The 22,293-nt window shown below is 40.4% G+C and overlaps 1 protein-coding gene across 23 annotated transcripts in view; it reads right to left on the minus strand.

Annotated features, from left to right (window-relative positions):
- Nucleotides 1-988: 988 nt before the first annotated feature.
- Nucleotides 989-22,293, minus strand: part of PCBP2 (poly(rC) binding protein 2) — a 22,428-nt gene continuing 1,123 nt past the window's right edge. Inside the window, exons 2-15 of one of the 23 annotated variants that reach the window (XM_014542061.1) lie at nucleotides 20,822-20,971; nucleotides 20,239-20,262; nucleotides 20,116-20,148; nucleotides 19,471-19,587; nucleotides 17,058-17,189; nucleotides 15,992-16,120; nucleotides 14,955-15,029; nucleotides 12,993-13,085; nucleotides 11,886-11,927; nucleotides 10,555-10,627; nucleotides 10,018-10,056; nucleotides 9,012-9,064; nucleotides 7,929-8,098; nucleotides 989-1,455 (exon numbers count right to left, since the gene is read on the minus strand). In XM_014542061.1, the coding sequence (XP_014397547.1) occupies nucleotides 1,419-1,455; nucleotides 7,929-8,098; nucleotides 9,012-9,064; nucleotides 10,018-10,056; nucleotides 10,555-10,627; nucleotides 11,886-11,927; nucleotides 12,993-13,085; nucleotides 14,955-15,029; nucleotides 15,992-16,120; nucleotides 17,058-17,189; nucleotides 19,471-19,587; nucleotides 20,116-20,148; nucleotides 20,239-20,262; nucleotides 20,822-20,890 (1,086 nt within the window). In that variant the 5' untranslated portion in view covers nucleotides 20,891-20,971 and the 3' untranslated portion in view covers nucleotides 989-1,418. Of the gene's footprint in view, nucleotides 1,456-4,667; nucleotides 5,345-7,928; nucleotides 8,099-9,011; nucleotides 9,068-10,017; nucleotides 10,057-10,554; nucleotides 10,628-11,885; nucleotides 11,928-12,992; nucleotides 13,086-14,954; nucleotides 15,042-15,991; nucleotides 16,121-17,057; nucleotides 17,190-19,470; nucleotides 19,588-20,115; nucleotides 20,149-20,238; nucleotides 20,263-20,821; nucleotides 20,972-22,293 lie in introns of those variants that run through there. The other 22 variants (XM_014542060.1, XM_014542059.1, XM_014542058.1 and 19 more) reach the window with 22 other exon arrangements.

Here is a 22,293-nt window from a genome sequence, read left to right on the forward strand (position 1 = left end):
GGAAAGGGAGCCACTTAACTGCACTTTTTTGTTTTCCATTTACTGTTTACACATTTTGCACCTGGGAGGAGGGAGGCTAAGGCTGGGTCCTCCCTCCTGAGGTTTCTCAGGTGCAATGTAACTAATTTCTTTGTCTCTTCATTTCTCTGCCCAAGCCCTGGCTTAGGGTCTAGGGGGGAGGTTAGAAGATTGTACAAGCATGTGATGGCTCAGGCTGAAGAACTGGGGTTTTAAGTCCCTGCTTTTATCTTGGTGCCTGATTGGGGTGGAAACTGTCCTATTGTAACCCCTGTGAAAAACCTTGAAATATAACCACTCCATGCAGGCCCAGCTGTCGAGGGTTTTCTTGGTGAATGAATGAGGTAGCATACATGATCAAGTAGGAGCCTTGGGCTCCAGACATTATCTGAGGACTGTGGATAAATTACTTCCTTTTATGCTCTTCTCTCTAAATGAACATCACTTAAAGCTCCAACCTTCTAAACTTATCTGCATAAATGGGAGCAGGTAACTCTAAAGGATGTTAGAAGGCAGATCTTAAAATACTCCATCCTAATATGGAGAAGGACTGTAAATGAACAGTTATTAAAAACAAGGTACTGATTTTTTTAGCTTGGACAAGGGAATAGACATTCCTAGCAACCTGAATCCCAGTCACACTTCCAACAGCTTCCAGGTGTATGCATGTGCATCCTTTCCCACACCCCAACCCCCAGTTGACTGCCTATTCTTTACAGATAAATCCTAGGAAAATGTAACCCCTAACCTTTGAAATCAAGGGCACAGCCAGCTTGCTATAGCTACTAGGTCACCTTTCAACGCAGGCTCAAGAGACAATCCAATGAAGGGCTACTGAAATAAATAAGAATGGAGTGGTAAAACAGAAGAAAACATCTTAACTGGAATAAAGGCTTATATTCAAAACCCAAGCAGGGTCCTTGTCCTTTGAGGGATAAAAGGTGCAAAAGTAACAGCAAGACAACAGGAATAAAACCCACATGAATCACTGTGGCATCCAGTTTCTATTCACAAAGAAAAAGCTCCAGTCCATCTTTTAATTTTTTTGAAAAATTCCTGACATTACAGAACTAAACTGAAATGTATTAATATTCCACTCTTACATTTCCATGACAAACAAAAAAAAAATTCATGAGCCAAAAAAAAACACCAAAAAAAAAAAAAAAAAAAAACAGGGAGAAGCTTATAAAACTAAATATGGATCTCAGCATTAACAGCTGAACAGAGAAAGGAATTAAAACGCTTTAATTAAAAAATCACGAGTGGATGATAAAGTGTGTAGAAACTGAAAATTTACAAACTATTTAAAACCTGGAATCGCTGACTGTTCAGAAACTACACAGATGGATCATGGGTGGTGGTGAACAGCAGAAAGGGATTATGGATGAATCTGCATTGTTCTAGCTGCTCCCCATGCCACCCGTCTCCGAAGAAAGCCTGTAACACAAAACAAGAACTCAAAGTTAGTTTTTTTTAATGCCCAGCTGCACCTCAACTCCAAATGTTTCAACCTGATTGGTTGGTGAACTGTGAAGTAGAGTTTATGTGAAACAATCAGTGGTTCAGTAGCAAGGTTTTTTGAATCAACAAGTACCATGTGCCTGTAACCCCTGCAATCGAAGAAACTTCTTGAGGGGAAATTACCTCAGAATCAAAGGAAACTGAGAAGGCTTGGTTACCAAGTGTGGGCGTCCCTCAAACTATGTTCCTCCGGAACCTTTGTAGGAGATGTTAAACACTTTATAGAAGTACACCGTGACAGTAGGTGTATCTTCTTCAAGTCACAAATCACGGAAGCAATGGTTCTTTACTGCCGAGCTTATTTCCAATCCTCCTAAAATACTGACAGAATAATTTAGGAAACATTTATCTGAAAGTAGCCTCACAAAGCTAGTCTAAAACAGCTTTTTATTCTAGAACAGTCCTGGGTTTCTCTATCAATAAAGGCCATTATTAACTATTAAGAGATAATGAAGTTTCAAATGCTAAGAGATGTCAAACAGGTAACAAGGTAACAAGTATAGTAAGGATCAAAAATTATACTCAAGCTATAGTTTTTATGGTTTTCAGAACTTAAAGGTGGAAGCCAAAATAATTTGTTTCAGCAACTCTCTAGAAGCTCCCAAATCTGTGGTCTTAAGACAAACATACCGGGCTATAATGCCTTTGTTTGAAAACATCATTTGAAGCCCTAGAGTCCAATTTTGGGCTTCGAAGGAAAGGTATGTAGGCATTTGGCTTGCTTCACTGATATTAGGTAGCCAGCAAGACTTAGTTTCCATTTTAAAGAGAACTAAATCTTACAACTGAAATTTCAGTTCATAAATTTATTTCATAGACTTTAAAATGACTTGCCTAAGTCAAGGGAGCATGAATATTTTCCCATCTGTATCTCTTCTATCACAATGAAAGCCCAACAAGCTGGCCAGCTGGCTAGAGAGGCAAGAAAAACCAAGGCCAAGATAGATGGGTCTTTCAACTACGAATTAGTATTTTAGTCAGAAATTGTTATTTCTACCTGGGTATAAAGGAGGATATTGTGTTCTTAAAGAGAGTAGATCCTTGACAATGCCAAAATGGGATATCTAGAATAATGTAAACAACAGGCCCTGAATGAAAATTTAGGGGGGAATTGCTGGAAACAGTTTAGATCTAGGACCTAAAAGAAATTAAATTGATGCAAGAAGGTGGTGGCACTATGTCACCAAAGAGTTTAAAAAGAACTGTTCATGCACACAGCCTGAGCAGGATTGGAAGAGGGAGCAGGTATAAGGGAGACAAGGAATAGGAAAACCCAACAAAAATATTGTTAAGGACTCTATGTGACGGTAATCAGCCCCTTAAAACATCTGGATTCCTTCCTAGCAATCTTTCTTTAGGAAGAACTCATTAGGTGAAGAGGCCTTCTAATCAAGAACTAGATAAAATAAAACCAGGTACCTGGGTGGAGATGATTATCAGCAAGATTAAGTCCAAACTAAAGAAAGAGCTTACCTAAGGGAGAACTGGACTACATGATAAAGGAGCAACTATAGCAACTAACAAGAAAAAGTCTATGTGGACAATTTACTAATGTTTGCCCCTCCCATCCCATGCAGACTTGGGGGACATGTAAAACGAATTCATAGACCCAATCTGGGATTGAGGGCCACACCACTAATGTAATATATTGCAATACTCATGAGCAATTCGTTTTAACACTATAACATAAACCAAAGGGACCCTGCCCGGTATGGCTGAATGGTTAAGAGCAGTGGTTCTCAACCTTCCTAATCCCTCGACCCTTTAATACAGTTCCTCATGTTGTGGTGACCCCCAATTTCATTGTTACAAATTGAACATAATTAAAGCATGGTGATTAATCACAAAAACAGTATGTAATTATATATGTGTTGTTCGATGGTCTTAGGTCCCACGACCCCTGTGAAAGGGTCGTTCGACCCCCAAAGGGGTCGCAACTCACAGGTTGAGAACCGCTGGTTAAGAGCATCAGCCTACACACCAGAGGGTCTCAGGTTCAATTCCCGGTCAAGAGCACGTACCTGGGTTGTAGGTACGATTCCTGCCCCCAGTCGGGCACTTTCGGGGGGCAACCAATCAATGTCACATCAATGCTTCTCTCTACCCCTTCCATTCTCTTGAATCAATGGGAAAAATCTAATCCCCGAGGAGTGAGGATTAAAGCAAAAACAAAGGGAATGTGGGAAAAGGTCATCAGGGAAAAAAAACCTCTACACTGGTGCTTTGGGAAGAGCATTATACTTTCATTAGCCCTGTAATTTGTATTCAGGTAGAATGTAATCCTACCAGATGGCTTAAGCCACTATACCTACATTATTTCTAACCTTTTATGGAGAGAGAACTATGGTCTTGGATAAGAAAAATAATAAGGCTTCAGGGAGATTAAGTGCATTTTGAGTTGTTAGTCCTCACTCGTCATCCCTGTGATTTGCAGATTTAAGTTTTCTTAGGGCCTCTATAATTCTCTACACATGATAAATTAAGGAGGTTGGTGGGGAGACAGAAGGGTATAAGCAAGGAATAGAAAAAAAGATAAAGTCTAGTAAATTAGGGATGATTTAGGATGACTGGACAAAATCCTATCAAATTTGGGGAGATGTCACAGGTTGGTTGTTTAAGATTTACCCAATGTCATAGGAAGAGGACTAATGCTAATTCAGAGGAATGCAGACATGCTGGCAAACTTTTGAGACTTAAACTTGCCCCCCCATTCTGGGTAAAGAAATAACTTCTTTGAGTAACCACTCATCAGCAGAAACAAGCCTGGGATGGACACCCGTTACCTGCTGCTTTTGGCAAGGTAAGGGATCTGAGAAATCAGAGAAAGTAATCTTCACTAAGTAAACTTCTTGCCAATTATGGAAGACCCTCTGGATTTAATCTGCCACAGGCCCATCTCCCTTTGTGAGGAATGACAAAGGATTACAAAATTAACCAGGGATACAAAGAGGTCCGGTCAGTTTTATAGACTCCCTAGTCAAGCCACAGGTCACAAGTTCCCACCCCTTTACACTTCACAGCACACAGTCAACTAAGGTTCTTACTGTGGCAACTTTATTATAGCTAGAAACACAAATCTGGCCAAGGCCAGCTGATAACTTAACCATTAAATAATAATAATAAAAAGATTAACGGAGAAGCTTTTATTCATTAACACAGAGCCTAACACATTGTTATATTGCAAGGCAGAATAAAGCTACAAAAAAGTAACAGAATGAGAAAGCAAGAACTGTGGCTCTAGATAAAATATTCAACAAATCAGACTCAGAAACAGGCACTCAGCTGAAATGGCCTAAACCTACACACCGTTACCATTGCCCCCACCCCCACCCAGTTATCCCCCAAATAGTAAAAAGGAAATGTCACAAGCTCACAATTGTTTGATTCTCACCAATGTTAACAAAGGAAAACAAAGTGAACCAAGAATTACTTGAGGGAGTGCCTCAAGATATGCAATCAGTAGGGGGAGAATCTCTGTTTCTCGCCTTTCAGTTTGTTAGTTACACATGGCACGGCAGAGGTGGTGGTGGTGGTAGCTGAAGCCCCGGTACCCTTAGCAGCAGACACAACATTTAGAGCCAGGAGAGGGATGGGTTTCATGCCAAGCAGACTGGAGACACAAGGGGCGGTCGGAAGAGGGTTGGGGAGGCTGGAGGGTGCGTCGGAGGTCCCCGCTGTGGCGAGCGAGGGGGTGGTGGTGGAGGAGGAAGAAGAAGAAGGGGTGGAGGGTTGAGAGAGGTTGATGCTGAGGTGATCAGGGATCGTGACGGAGGCTGCCTGGGAGGAGGGTTTAGCGTTTTCTAAACTGTAACAGAGGAAAAAAGGAACAAAAAAAAACCGGGTGGGTGGAAGGGAAGACCACAAAAGGGAAAAAGTACAGGACAAAAACCGCTTCAGTTATCAGTGTTTCTGGTTGCAAATTAGGAAGACCTAACACCAACTTGTGACAAGCTGTCTCCCCTTTACCTTGCATCCCACCCTCTAAAACTGTATACCTGCCAAATTTCATTCCACAGTGCTATTTAAAATTGCTATGGTGAAGAAAACGCTCATAGACTGAAAAAACAAATACATTTCCACATATGACATATTGATCCAACCCAGAGGTCAGAAAGGAATGATTTCAAGTAGAAAATGAAAGCACTCTATCTCCAAACAAGAAACAAATGTTTCAGCCACCAATCACTTGTGAAGCCTTGGGATATTAACCCACAGAATTAAAAAAAAAAAAAAACTTACCCTGTAATTAATATGAAATTTTGCTTCCATCTCCACTGCAAACTAACCAATATATTAGGATGGACAGGGGAAAGAGACCAAAGTAGGTCAATGACTAATTTCAAACCTGAAAGAATGTAGCATTTTCAAAGAAAAATGCTGAGAACAGAAGCATAGATAAGAACTAAGGAAGCTTCATTTCTGGTGAGGGGTTATGATGGTGGTGGGGGGAGCTATTTGTTTTGTGATGGACCATATTTGCAATACAGAACTTACAGAACTGGAAGAAACTCAAGCACTGCCAAAAAAATTATGTTCAGAAAGTAAAAATACTGTTTCTATTCCTAAAATAACTCCAAATGACAGTAATGACCTGCAATTCCCAAATGACTACACATGTCTAAGTCAGAACTTCTTTAGTCTGTCTGAACAACCCAACCCAAAGGATGAACTCTACAAGGGCAAGGAAGCTCCTCTTAAGACTCCATTTTGTCTATGTAAGTCCAGGACAGCTGCAATCCATAAAGGAGGGGATAAAGGAACCCAGATTGCCAGAATCAGGCCAGAAATGCTCACAAACCATTACTGAAAGCATAGAAATATTTCTTGCCTAGTATTAACAATAAGACCAGTGTGTTTTTTGCATTCAATTGGGCTAAGATGAGAAAATGAAGACTAAGGGTTGTGCACGCAGAGTCCTTGCTTTGATGTTAACTCAAGCTTCAAGAGGTTTTGACCCAAATCCATAGCCTAAACGGTTTTATTAAATAGGATGATCATGAAGAGGAACTAAACCAGGAAACCAAGTTCTGCTTCCTTACAATGTAGCCACTGACCTAATATAGGGGGTCAGGCAAGAAGGTTGCATTTCAACACCATCTGACAATATTCATGGCAAGCCTACCAAAAGAAAATAACTTCCAGCTTCCAAGAACAGCTTCCACTTAACCATCCCCAACTAGAAACAAGAGGACAAAACCTTTGTAAACAGCTTCTGTGAAAAGCTTACTACCATTTGAGTCTGAACATTAAGAAGTTGATGTGCTTGGTAGCTGAAGAAAAAGCAGACCCTAACATAGAAAAGTCTTTTCCACATGAAGATTAGTAAATACCTCACGACATAAAAAGACTGAAGGGGGGCGGGCGGGGGGACCAGAACCACTATTGAGGAACTGATAAATTCTTAACCAGGGAATAAAGACCATGGAATAATACATGTTAGTGTAAGCATGACAACAATATAAAATTCATACTTATGAATCCCTTTGTCTTGCACTAAGATTCAAAACTAGAATGCACAGAGACCAAATAGTTACAGAGGTAAAAGCAACTAGACAAAGGCTACATAAAATGGATGGCTAAGCTCCTTGGGAAATGGGCTAACACTGGTCTGAAAATGTTAGTAAGCAATGAAAATGTGACATAAGCACTAATGCTGAAAAAGCAAGAAATATATATTTTTTTAATGCCTTGTAGGATGCCCACTGGACTATAAACAGTCCTGCTACAATCACGTATTTAGTAACATTAGCTAGCTTTGGATAAGGAAACTACAATCTCGGGAAGTCATTATTGAATGAGATGGTGGGGAAATTATTTCTGAAATATTCCAAAACCTGTGCCTCCACTTTCCCACAAGCTCTGAACAATGAAACTCATTTGTGATTTGAGAAAAATTCATGTTTTCAGAATAAAAGGTAATAGCTACCCCCAAGAAACTGCCTTGCTGTCACATTACCTCATTATCCTTATTTCAATTAAGGGTACTTTGGAGCCTTAACCCAATCAGTGAAAGAAACATTGGGCTATATGACATGTACAGCAAAGTCCCACATTTGAGTCTAAGTATGGGTGGCTCCAGCCAGAGCACCTGACCTATTGCTAAAGACACAGTCCCCAACCTTTCCACTCCCCAAACCATGAAGTCAAATCCGAGCATTCTATCCTCCCCCCTTCAACCTCATGCAAACTTACTACAATCTGATTCCTTTTTCTGCTACACTAAAAATGGATGAAAACAGGGCTAGACTTAAACTTCTCCCCCATCTCCATCTATCCCCATTCCCATCCCCCAAATAATCCCTCATTTAATAATACATTTTGGCTTTCCCCAACACACACATTACTTGTGTGTTGACATCACTAAGACAAAAAAGGCAGGGAGCTCTTACCTGACATTGATTAGATATTGAGCCAGGCTAATGCTGGCAGCAGATCCAGTGATGGTAACCTGCCTATCAGTAGATCCTTCCACTGGGTTCGCAATTTTGATCTGCGCCCCAGACATCTGACGGATCTCATTGATTTTGGCGCCTTGACGCCCGATTATGCAGCCAATCAACTTTAGGGAGAAAAACAAGAATGCACACCAAATTAGGAATAGCATGGCTAGGTCCAAGAATTTCATCCCACCCCTCCAGCCTTCTATAACTTGGGTCCATGAACAAGGCAATGGAAACTACTACTATCTGCATCCTACACACTCCACTCATATACTCCAGATGAGTTACAGACTGTGCTCAACTCTTACCTATTCTTTTGTCAGAGCCAACTGAGCCTCCTGACTCCAACATAGCCAACTGAGCATAGCTCATTTTCTTAGAGTAAATCCAAAGACAAAATAAAACAGAGCCAAGATAACAAACCTAATTTATCATAATAAACCTGGAAATAAAGGTAAAGGTATCTTTGGGTTTTGGGGCAACATAGATATCTAAAACTCATCCTGCCAGGATTACCACTTTACTATGGATTCTGGCTAATTTCTAAAGTTTTTACCTTGAGAAAAAGTAAAAAATTGGTCTATATTTGCATTGTCCAGTACTGTAGGTACCAATAAAATGTGATTATTGAACACATCCAGTGTGGTGTGGCTAGCGAGATTGAAAAATTGAATTTGTTTTGTTATTCTTAATTTAAATAGCCACATGTGGTTAGTGAGTACCATATTAAATAGCACAGATAAAACATCCAAAGACCACTGCTTTAAGGATAAGGCTTCAGATTCTATAAGAAACAAAGGCAAACAAGAATTTCTACTTGAGATAAGAAGATTCTCTCTGCCTCATGAATACCCAACAAGTGTTACCAATTTTCTCCATCTATTTTTATTCAGAATTCTAGATACTATAAAGTTTTTAATTTGGTATCTAAAGCAATTTTCTTTCCCTAGGCCTTGAAAGTGGCTAAGACTTCTATTCTTTAAAGCCAATTCTCTTATTTTCATCCCATGCAACCAAACTAACTATACTTACATCATTTGGAATGGTGAGTTCATGAGAAGTAGTCTGAGCAGATGCATCCAAACCTGCTAAAAGACAGAAGAGAGCAAGAAAATTCAATGTGCAGCATACAAACCCCAACTGATTTGCACATTAACCTAACAGAAGGAAACAAACTGGAAACCCAGCATTGGCTGTTGGGATTCATCACTAACTTAGAAACCTCAAAGAGTAAAGAGGGGTAGATGGGTATAGAAATAATTCTGGAAAGATTTCTCTGTATACTCAGGAGAGCTGATTTCATACCATTTCCTGCAAAGCCCAGCCTATTAGGGTGTAAGGGGATGGAAGCAAGGGGAAAGTGAGTGTGGTATCCTTAAACAGGACCAAAATCTAACCAAGTCAGTCCTTCTGCACTTCTCCCTTTTTCTTAGAATTTCCTGCTGTTGTGTTCCAATTTTATCTCACCTGATGCTCACTAGCACCAGTGCCAATATCATGCCTGTTATTGGTACCATGGACTCTTGGCACACATGCAGAGTTGCTTTAAATATACCTGTATCAGATTAACAGTGCCTTCCCCCACCAACCACACACACACTATCTTAACCTACATTTGAAGGTCAGAGAGAATGGCAGTCAGGTGAGGGAAGTTCATTTCTCCAGATTTATTCCCTGTCTTTTGCTCAATTGCTCATTAATTTGTTCTGGTTTTTATTGTTTTCCAAAGAAAAAGAAAAAGAATCTAATCAGCAAACACTCATAACCATCTATAATGGCACCTGGACTGGACCAGGGCAGCTAGCTAAGTCTCAAGGCTAGCCCTGCTCTCAAATGTGGTTGCTAAATTCAATACTTTTAGAAGGGGGTTGGCCAGATCCATCAAGGGACCCTCAGGGGCACCAGGCCCACCCTTTTGCTCTCTCAGCTTCTTTCTGCCATGTGTATGTTGCTGGTATGTCATGGGCAGTGAAACAAGACTCCCACCAGTTTATTAATATAACAGTAGAATACTACAGATTTTTTTTTTAATCATTACCCCAATAGCCTTTCACCTCTGGAGAGCTGGATTCAATGCCTGTTAAGATACAAGTGAAAATGAGTTTGGTGGTCTCATCCTAACCCTATCGGACAAGTTATTCCTTATACAAAAAAAAGCCCAAAACAAAACAAAACAAAAGCAAAAAAACACTACACAATTTGGCACAAATGGTTTGTTGTCTCTACCCAGGTCTGTGAAAGCTGGTGGAAAGAAAGGGGGTGCCAATCAGATCAAAGGGGCAGCAATGAGAATGGGTTAGAGGAAACGTCAGCCTACCCTTTGCCTGACAAGCATCCCCTGACTTCACCCCAAACCTTCCAGGGCCTTTTTTTTTTCTCTTAGAATAACTCATCCCATATGAAAACCAAGTTAAACACATTACCTCCTTTGGTTTAGCCACAGAAGATAGTCAAGTTTAAACCAGCAGGATGCTGGGTAACGAAGTTTGTCTTAAACAGATGTCAAACTGAGACCTTGAGGCTGGCCTCTGTCTTGCACTACACCTTACAAAAATAAACACTGAGGTATCCATACCACTGAATCCGGTGTTGCCATGCGTCATGGGAAAATGAGACTGTTGCATTGCCAACTGGTGCAGCTTGGTCAACTGCAGGGAGGAAACAGGAGAGGTTGACATTAGAAGAGTAACAGAGCCAGGGTTCAAGAGCATTCAAATTTGAAAAAGCAGAGCTCCTGATGATTCCCCAAAGTTGTCTCTACTACTCAAATTACAACTGAGGGTAAGGATGGGGCTTACCCTCTGGGGATAGACAGAATATGAAGGGTTAGAACAGGAATCAGTACAAGAAAATGAATGCCATTTTGGGTGTGTGAAAAGAAAAGCAGCAGCACCCACCCAACAACCATCCCCTTGTAGGCTATTTAATGAAGGTGTTTGCAGCCATTGCCAAAGTTGCCTCAGGGACAAGCACAGACAGGCTGGGTAAATAAACTGTGCAGTGGTGCTAGGGAAAACACACCATGCAGGGTTCTGTCAGTATTGGGTAAAGGGAAGGAGATGGGGGTGGGAGGGAGGAAAGAGACTGTAAGGAGAAGAGAGATTAAAGATGATACCAAATGGGTTTTAGTCCCTCCCCCACTACTAGTTTTTACAGCTATTTTTCATGTATATAAACTGTCTTGGCTGTTGTAAAATAATCCCTCTTCAAGTATACTTCCCCTTCTGGGCCCTAACACTAACCAAGAGCCAAACTCGAACTTCCCTAGTCTAATGCTTAGCACCTAAAAGGGTTAGTAAGGATAAAGGAAAAGTGCAGAAAGAAATATCTTTAAACAAAAGTCTGATTATCAACACTTTTTAAATAGGAATTTTTAGTGGCAAGGAAGGTTCCATTGAGTTGAATAGCCAAATATTCAGCTTCCTATCCCTCCCTGTATAAATAAGCCCCTTTTCCACCCCTCTGGATGCTTTTAAAATTACTATCTCAAATTGAGGAATATCCAAAGACAAAACCATCTCCCACCCCAACCCCAATTGAAGACTCCATACAGAGATGCACAGTCCACTGTTAATTTAAATTATGCCCAGAAATAGACAGAATACCATGGAACATTTCCCTTTTAGACAGAGTAATCTGGAACAGGCAGGAAAGTAGAAACTAATATTCTGCCAATCATAATTTCCAGGGATTAAATGTCAAAAGTGCAGCAAAGAGGGTGCCATTATACCCTGATTAAGGATTATTTAAGGGTTGAAATATGGGATTCATCTTATGAGGAAAACAACTTAATATTGCAATTGTTTTAAGACCCAACTCACTTCTGCCTACATGGAGAAGAAAGGAATGAGACAATTTTGGATGGGAGAGGGAGCTTTTCAAAAGAAGAAGTGAAACAAAACTTACATCTGGCTGTGGAATGGCATACTGTCCTTGAATGGTATAGGCCTACAAAAGGAGGAAAACAGTTCCTATTAAAAAACCAATCACGGACAGCCACCCAGTTGGGAGAAAAAGACATTTCAACTAGCCAGGAAGCCAGAGTTGAACTAGAGAATGGGGAGGCCAAGATTGAGGCAGTAAATGATATCTCACAAATACAGTCAGACCCAAGTTGGCCTTCTTTGAACCCTAAATATGACTTATTCTGGGAAGCCTTTAAAGGGAGCCATAGCCATGTTCCCTGCAATCAAAGGCAAAATACACATCAGTTCCTAAATGAAAATATGAGGAGTGGGATTAAGCAATGCCTGGATTGACAAGCCCCCTTCTTTCTCCCTATGTACAAGACAGCCTGGGAGGAAAATGATCTCTTCCCTCAAACCACCCAACCCCTCTACCAACCACAGTGTTGTGAATGATTTGTTTGCACAAACCTACATGGCATGTTTTGAAACACTTCCCTTTCCCTATTTTATTTTTCTCTACATCTGCCTAAAGACCTTTAAATGCACTGGAAGCTAGCTTAGTCCCTAAGTACTAGGGAGCTGACCACAGAACACACACACACAAAAAATCACTGTGTTCTAAGTCCTGCCTTCTCCCACCTCCCCTCAATAAAAGGCACTTGCAGCTCCCACTACGCCCTCCTCCCCCCACACCATAACCTCAGAAAAAGGAGCTGGGACTTCAGGGCAATGGGGTTGGGAACAAGGAGTAGGAAGGGCAGGGAAGGAAGGAGTGGCTGGCTAAAAGGATATGAGATTTCTCACATCAGTGGCCAGTACCCCCAAAAGTGCACCCAGGTAGGGGTGGGAAGGTGAAAATGGGGGAGGAGTGGGATATAGGGAAGAGGGGTTGAACAAAAAGAAAAAAAAAGAGAGTTGGTGTTACCATCTGGTGGGCTACGCGGCCTGTGTGAAATGAGGTGTGGGGGGGGTCAGTCCAGGTCCCCGTGGACAGGTGGTGTCCACAGCACAAAAATCACCAGCGTCACTGGCCCCCCGCGTGTTGGCAGTCTCGGCTGAGGCGGAAGGATTGAGTGAGCCTTGGAGACTGAACATCCCCTCTCACCTCTAGAGGTGGTCCCTCCAGGTCAGGGTTGAGGCACATGGACGGGGTGGTGTGGGGAAAGCTCGCACTGTCGCTGCCTGTGCTGTACCTGTCCTGTGGATAAATAGAGGATTTCAGTCTCCAGGGCTGTCAATCCGGCACCTTGTCACCAGCATGAAATTCACATAAAAAAAGTTGTTTAATTTTTTTCCTTTTCCTTTAAAAAGTAGCTCACAACACAATTTGAAACGAGCTGCAATCAGTCAATTAAAAAAAAAAGTTACCTAGAGGCAGGTTTCACACTGCACAATTGGGCTATTTTCAGTAAGAATAAAGGGGTAAGGCAACAGAGCTGATGCCAGCTCCTGGTCAGTGAGGGATTAAGTTAAACCCCTATAGAGCCCACTTTATCACAAAGGAACAAAAGACACAGGTCCATCTGTGGGACATTGCATGAACTGGTCCATTTAAAAAAGCTCATGGGAATAATCCATGACAGGGCCACTCGTGGGAGAAACTGCAAGCTTTTAGAGGGTGGTCAACTGAATAAAGGAGAGGGAGGGAGGGGAAGCAAATAGGAAAGAAAGGGAAAGTGGGTAAGGAAGGAAAGAAAAGGGAAATGAAGTAAGAATTGTAAACAGAAAGGATTGCTGTGGCACAGCATGGGACTCTTTATAAAGGGGAGTAGTAGAATCCAGAAGAGTAGGAACCTGGAGTTCCTGGGGAGAAGGGAAAAAACTCCTAAAGCTAAAACTTGCTACACTGACTCTAGCTGGGCCTTTGCTTATCCTGCCCCTAACCAAACTGACTGAAAGCCCTTTGATCAAACCAGTTTGTACAAGGCTAGTGTTAAAAGCAAGGTACTAAATTGTTTCAAGGTAACACTGTGACATGACTAACTTGTGGAAAAAAAACCCAGAACTACATGACAAACTAAGTTCCCCAAAACTTGGTCAATTTTATGCCAACTCAACAGAATATGAACGAGACAGATTTCAAGTTTATGCTTCCCCAGTTTAAATACAAGATGGGACTAAATAATTGTGCTTGCAAACAGGACAGCCCCATGTGGGTAAAGATATTTTGAGTAAAGCACTTGTTTAAAGCAGGTACCAAAATGAAGATCACTATTCCAACCTGAATCCCAGTATTTTAAAAACTGACCTACCTACTCCTCAAATACTAACCAACAAAGCATAAAACTACCATGGTGATCACTGCTTGTGTCATAAAAATCTAACTTCATAATAAACCATCCATGTGCCAAGGATCAAGTGTTTAGGTGAGTGAAGGAGTAGAAGAAGCCCAAGGGGCTGCTTTAGTGTTCTTATTCAAACACCAAAGGTCAACATCACCACTGCCCAACATGCTCTCCCCCTTCTATTCTTGCACACTGAATCATTACCCCAGCTGATTTGTTATATGCCATGTGGGTTCAAACCAGTGTTTATGAGGTTAAGAACCTGGGGGACAATACACTGGAGTTTGGGAGTGAAGGGATAGGAGTAGGGGAGGTGAGGTGGGGGGAAGGGAAGTTTGTAGGACACTCAAGTTCTGGACCCCCAATTTTGAGAATACCATCCAGAATCTCCTTCAGAGGTCCAACTCTTTGCTACCTTTATTCAGACCTCTGAAGAATACCCCACACATAAAATAAATATGGATGGGGTGGGGATAGGTAGGGTAGTGATACTGAAGCAATTTAACCCTTTCTTCTAAGCCAACCCACTTTAAATCACCAAGTAAATGACCTCTTCGAGTGCCTACAAAACTCCCATTGCCTACTAAAAATTAAATAGGGCTTGGCATTCACAGCTTTCTCCAGTACAAAAATATAAATAAATAAAACTAAAAGCAGGTCAAACTATGGCCAGAGTACAGGTTTCAGCAAGCATGCAGAGTGGCCTGATGTGCTGCTGGCAAAGTTGACATTTCAAATATAAACCTCATTCTTATCTAGCCCAGCAATAAGAATTTTCTTACCTGACCACCTGCAAAGATGACTGGTGAACTGGACGGCTTGGGCCGGTACGGGATGGTCACGCCCTTCGGGGGGGACTGGGAGAGAGTCAGAGGGGAAAAAAACAAAAAGAGATAAGGTTTCAAAGCTGCTTCAGCTGTGTGGCTTAAGCTCACACAGGTTAGTTAAATAGAAAACTGTATTTCCATCCCCTCACCTACCAACGTTGTCTTTGGCTAGATCTAATCTGAAATCATCTGCAGTTATTTGCCTTTAAAGTAGTAAGATGGTCCGTGGACTACACAGCTCACACTAATTCTCATCAAGGCAGATCCCCCTGTAATAATTTAGGCATTATTTCCATGTTTTCAAGTAAGCCTAACGAATATGAAAAACCTCTATGTGTACATATGTACATTTTAGTTGGAGACTTTTTAGTATAATACAGACACTGTCCATAAATAGTCCAAAGGTTCAATATTTTTCTACTTGGAAATTCTACTTTCCTTTGTTGCCAAGATGGGTCCAACTCCATATAACAATTCTAAAAAGGCTTACTGTCTCTTAATTTTGCTATTCTTGCTTTAATCAAGTAACACATACCAGGACCTTATGTCATTCATAAGCACTGTTTTGGATTTATTTTTTCTATACAACTACCACTTTGAATATAATCCTGCCACAAAACACAGAAATTTAAATGTTTCAAAGTTGAATGTAGCAAAAATTCTGTAATCCAAGAGGCAGCTTAAATGAGAATCTCAGAAACCCAGATACATCTTTTATCCACTCTGTCCAAGTAGTGAATCTTCCCCTACCAACCCCACTAGAATTGCTATAACCCAAAAGATCACAGCTACTTAGCAGTTTCTATTTTTTGCTCAGACTATAAGAAAAGCCAAAGCTGGGGAAAGGAAAATATGAACTCAGGGATCTTCTTCCCCACCCCCATTGGAGGCTTCTAAGAGCCTCACCTAATTCTAGTCTTACTAAATATAAATTAGGCTGTCTCCCCTAGAATCACCCTCCCCCCATTCTCAGCATGAGCCTGAGGGCTTACCTCCAACATGACCACGCAGATCTGTTTCACACACTCAATGATGGATTGCGGAATGCCAGCAATAGTGATGGCCCGCTCAGTTGAGTTGGGGAGCATATCCCCTGCCACCTGGACTTGAGCTCCTGTACTCTGGGGTAAAAAGAAATTTAAAAATCAGAGAAAAACAGCTCATACTTACTCTTCCAATACCTCCCAGTAGCAACTTTAGAATCTAAAGATCAATAGACACTTACCCCACCTCCTACCTTACCCTTTTTGACTTCCCTTCCCACTCCTCCCTTATTCCAGTTAGCACTGTTTAATCAGTTATAAATAAATTAGCCTTTGAAAGCCAAGAATAAACCTGAATAACAGTCTAAATTTAACCTGCTCTCAAGAAAAAGGCCCTTCTAGACAGTTTCCTTTCAGCTAATGTTAACTGTGGGCCATCAAACAAAATCCCTACAAATCTCACCCACCTTTCATTCGTATTAATCAAATATTTATATTAAGCCCATTTTATGTGCCAGGCATCGTTCCAGGTGCTAAGAATACATCGATGAACAAAACCAAAATCCCAGCTTTCTCCTGGTATATACAATATTGAGGCTCCAAAAACTCCAACTAGTTTTCTTTTAGGAGTCATTCAAATTTCATTCCAACATACAATTTGATAATTCCCAGATATAGTTAAAAGCTTCCATAATTCAATGTAACTTCCACAATTTAAGAGAGCAAGATTACCACTACATCCCAATATACCTTCCAATATACTTTCCCATTTTCCCCTCCCTATTTAGGAATTTGGCCAAGGAAAATATTTGCTACTATTATATATCAAATTGTAAACTCTTTAGACATAAAAGAATTATGCAGATTCATGGAAAAGTTGTCAAATTAATAAAAAGATCAATTGTACAATACTTTTCATCCCAATATAGTCAAATTATAATCTTCTAGGACTATTTCTTTAATAATAATCTTCACCCCAACAAATGCTAACTTTTCCTAGTCTTACTTAAAGCTAATAGGAAAAGCCGCATTTAGAATACTTAACAATTCAAAAAGGAGCACAAAAGTTACCAACCTCTCTTATTTCCTTGATCTTGCAACCACCTTTCCCAATGAGAGAGCCACACTGACTAGCAGGCACCACCAGCCGCAGGGTGACTGGGGGTCTACTGGCAGCTGTGCTATTGGTCATAGAGCTGCTGATGTCCTACAAGAAATTAGTCAGAACACCAAAATATAACAAGTTTCTTTTTAAAGGAAGTTTTTAAAAATGTGTTTTTACTGATTTCAGAGAGGGAGGGGGAGATAGAAACACTAATGATGAATCAATCAATCGTTTGCCTCCTGCACACCCTCTATTGCGGATCAAGCCTGCAACCTGGGCACGTGCCCTGACCCCCTGACCAGGAATAGAACCGTGACCTCCTAATTCAAACTGAGCCACACCAGCCGGACAGAATATAACAAGTTTTAAGCAGATCCCTTGGAACCCATAAATGCCATAAAAGAACCACTTACCCTTAAATAAAGGACATATTATATATATCACAATCCACCATCAACAAATGCCCAAAAATGTCCCTTCAAAATAACTATTTCTGAAAAGATAAAAACACCTACAAACTTCCTCAGAATTAGCCCTATATTTATTCACTCACCCTGGGGAAAGGAAATGTTCTTGGTAGAGGAAGAAAAACAATTATTAGTTTTGGAAATTAAAGAGTTGACTGGCCAAAGGAAATCAAGATTGAAGTCACAGTTAAATAAAATATTAAGGTGAAGTCCTAACCGGTTTGGCTCAGTGGATAGAGCGTCGGTCTGCGGACTGAAAGGTCCCAAGTTCGTTTCCGGCCAAGGGCATGTACCTTGGTTGCCGACACATCCCCAGTAGGAGGTGTGCAGGAGGCAGCTGATCGATGTTTCTCTCTCATCGATGTTTCTAACTCTCTATCCCTCTCCCTTCCTCTGTAAAAAAAAAAAAATCAATAAAATATATATATATTTTTAAAAATATTAAGGTGAAACAATGCAACCCCAAATTCAAATAACCAATTCTGTCCTCTTAGAAACCTAGAAAGATTAAATAGTATACGTCTATATACCATTGTTTTAATTTCTTGGTAACGTTACCATTGTACAAGTAATGAAATTGAGCTTGAGTACTTGTCCCAATCACATCTATAAAGCTGTAGATTTAAAATTATAAACTCTATTGGCCCCAAAGCCCACAGTTTTCCCCATAACAATGCTGCATTTGCCGAAACCGGTTTGGCTCAGTGCATAGAGCGTCGGCCTGCGGACTGAAAGGTCCCGGGTTCGATTCCGGGCAAGGGCATGTACCTGGGTTGTGGGCACATCCCCAGTAGGAGATGTGCAGGAGGCAGCTGATCGATGTTTCTCTCTCATCGATGTTTCTAACTCTCTATCTCTCTCCCTTCCTCTCTGTAAAAAATCAATAAAATATATTTAAAAAAACAAAACAAAAAAACAAAACAAAACAAAAAAAACAACAATGCTGCATTCAAAAAGTCATGGTTTTAATCTATTTAGCCTTTTGAAAATTAACTAGTTTAAATATCACTACCCAGCCCTAACCTTTATATAGTAGCTAGACCTGGGAATTGCTTAAATATAAATATTAAAGTCAAGGACATGTTTCTTAGTTGGTTCAATTATGAACAGATTTTCTGAATGTTTTTTAAGCCACAAGTTCTGGATTAGCAGGGTCTTGTAGGTCAAAAGGTTAACATTTCTGATTTGGCAAGGATAAGATTTCAGCCACCATTAAGGATCCAAGGACCAATCAAGCAGCAGCCAGAAGCTCTCCTCTGCCTGTGGTGTCAATTAGAGATTAGCAGTATTACGGCAGAAGGGAGAGGAAGCCAAGACTTAAGACCTAAGGCGATGGTTAATGGCTGTTCAGTGAGGTGGCTTGGTGAACAACAAAAAACTTCCTTCTGCCAAAAAGCTGGAAATCAATATTTTGCTTCTGATAACCTATAAAACATTCTCTCCCTCCTAGCTCCGACACAAAATTATCAGATTGATTTTTTTTAAAAGTATAACTGAACCCCGTGCTGGAAGATATCCATATTTATAAGGTATATTAGTGTTCAGCAGGACCATTAATTAAAAGCACATTAATCTAATTCACTCAACTATGAATTGAGGACAAAGTTTACCAGTGCAGTGGTGGCATACCTTAAAAACCATTGGTCAATAAATAAACATAAAAGATGCTGCTTTTTTAACACAATTATTTTACAGGGATTCCCTGGTAATAGTCAAACTATTTGTTTTAATACTCAAATGACTTATTTTCTAAACAACCAAATTTTGGGGATGCTGAAGGGGAGCAAAGAGCCCATCTACAGATTTTTATCATCGTCTGTCCTGAAAATTAAAAACTCCTTTGAAAATCAATAAGGTATCTAGAAGCAATTATAAATGAAAAAAATGAGAATGAGGGAGGCAGGAGAACAACAAACCTCTTCCAGTTTGTCAATGATCATAGCGAAGGCTTTGAAGATGGCATTAGTGGGTCCAGCCAAAGTGATAATTCTCTCAGGACAATTCCCTTCTGAGATGTTGATACGTGCACCACTCTGGATAAGAAACAGAAACAGGAGGTTAAACAGACAAAATATCTAGCATATGTAGATATAGAGACCTACTAAATAAGATGGGCAAGGAGCTGCCTATATACATGATCCTGATACTAGGTAATGTCAACATCACTGCAAATACTGTTCTATGTTTGTCCTCAAACAGACTATAGAAATTGCCTTAAGCTCTCGCCCTTGTAGCTCAGTTGGATAAAGTGCCAAAGTTGTGAGTCTGATCCCCGGTCAGGGCACATACAAGAAGCAACCAATGAATGCATAAATAAGTGAAACAACAAATCAATGTTTCTCTCTAAAAATTAATAAATTTAAAGAAAAGTTGCCTTAAGTCATGAATGAATTAAGACGTGCTAGAAATACATTTCCCAGCATACTATTTGTAACCACAAAGCCAAAAAAATATTAACTTCTTGAGACCTTCCTTCTTCTAAGCTCTCCTTAAACAGAATTTTTGCTTTTAAGTTTTTAACTTCCCAAGGTAACAATTCCCCAAATCCCCCCATAACTCACCTCCTCACGCATCTTCTTAACTGATTCTCCTTTCTGTAAGAGGAAAAATCAAGAGTGACTTAAACTGCTATTTCAACCCAGACTGACTAAATAGTAATTAGAGTGGAAGTGAAACTATCTTACCTTTCCGATGATACTGCCAACTTCCTGCAATGGAGAAAACTAGTGTCAAATACAAGGAAACTTGAAGTGCTCATTATCATGAAAAGAAATTTTTAACTGTCCAAACTAATGAAAAAACTAAGAATTATTGGAAAGGGGAGTGGGCGGGATTATTCTTTTCTTTGCTCAAAATGTTAAGTGAAGCTCTCAATAAGGAATAATAATGCAGGAGTGATTAAATGCTGTGTGTTCAATATAAGTTATTTTAAAATAAACAAAAAACACATCATCCACCCTTAAAGTTTCCCAAAATTGCAGGGACAATCTACCTACCACAAGCTATAGCAACCTCTATGAGAAAAATCTTATCCAGGTATGACATAGTCTTTGGCTCTAGGCTCTAGTTAAGCCTTTCCTGCTCAGTGGAGCTTCCCAGAGAAGTCTGTCCATTTTCCCACTACACTCTCATCTACTCTGCTAGAGAAGAGTGCTTAAAGCCAGACACCCTACAGTGCTAATCTGATGAGCTCCAAGACACATGCCCTCTCTTCCTGGCCCCTCCCCTAGCAGTTACTACGACCCAATTTCCCAAGCTGGTGCATACCTTTCCATGCATAAGTAGCCGGATGGTGAGAGTGACGTTTAATCCACCTTCAATCACACCGGTGTCCATGTCGAGTATTCTGGGGAGCTGGACTTTGAGTGGTCAAGTCTTTGGTCACTGGTGGGGGGGAGGGAGGGTGAAAGCCAAGAACTGAAATACAAACATGACCAAATGAGAGGAGGAAAACAATAGAATATTTCCCTGTTATTTTCACCACTATCAATGTTTTCAAACTGACTCTTCTTTAAATGACAGCCTTTCATTTGGCAGGCTTGTATACACCCAGCAAAACTGCAGTAACGACCCCCATTAACAGCTCAGGTTCTATTAAATATGGAAAGCGACTTTGTCGTCTCTCACTAATGGTCGGGTTTCTGCTGACTCTCAGGATGAGGAAGATTCCTTCAATTGGCAATGGTTCTAAGGGGAACTGCTGAACGTGCACCAGTCGTCCTTCACCAGAATTAAACTTCAATAGGATACAAAAACACTTGGAAATTATGAGGGCAAACCTCAAACTAACCAACTACAACAGAGAGGGCAAGTGACCTTCTGCTTCCCTGTTAGGGAGCAGCTCAGGCTGAAGGCTAAAGAGGACACATGTAAATTTTCTTATTAGTAGCAATTTCTAGGTAAATTGAAATGAATCTATCATTAAAAGTTTGTGTTGATAAAATGACACCAAATAATTTTTCAAAGATTTACATGAACAACCTCACTGAAAAAGGCATCATCTGAAATGCCCTCCATGTAGGCTGATGTTCCATATTCCCCCCTTTAGAAAATGACTCAATACATTCATTAAGTATAGCCTTCTCCCAACCCAAGTTGATAGTCATTCAGATCTGAAAATTTCTTTGCTTCTGTGTATTAACCTTTATTACCACTCAGTCTTTATTCAAGTCTCTTAAATTTTCTTGCAATCAATCAAAATAAAACTGGTACTGCTAAAAATGTATTGTGTAGTTGTTTCGAACAACAATGAGCCTTTCCTACTGAGGAAGCCCTTTCCCCATCTAGCCTCTATTTCTTAGCATTTCTGTTTTAGAACACTGACTATGTGAAGATTTGTTTTGGATATACCTTTGCCTAAAATACCGCCTTAGGACCTAAAATTAAAGTGGCAACTTTAAAGACTCTCTCCAAAGTTGTTAAATTTCTCCAGTGACATTTCTAGTATCCCTCCCTTCAAAACTGAACAAGGATCTCTTACAACTAGTTTTTTCTTCACAAAACTAGCCACCGTTTTAACTTTGCTCTACACAAAGCCCTTACCCTAGTACTTGTGTTTAAGTGGCTGCCAGAGCATTCTGTGTATGGCAAGCTGCCCCAGAGTGTGCCTGCCCCAGAGTGTGATTATTTAAAAGATGGGCTTTGCATCCCCAAAGCACTCCTCACCCATTTTCAGAATAATTAATTGCTGGCAAAATCCCAGAATTCAACAATTTTTAATCATGGAAAAACAAAAGTGC

Source organism: Myotis brandtii, unplaced genomic scaffold (genome assembly GCF_000412655.1).
Source record: "Myotis brandtii unplaced genomic scaffold, ASM41265v1 scaffold29, whole genome shotgun sequence".
NCBI lineage: Eukaryota > Metazoa > Chordata > Mammalia > Chiroptera > Vespertilionidae > Myotis > Myotis brandtii.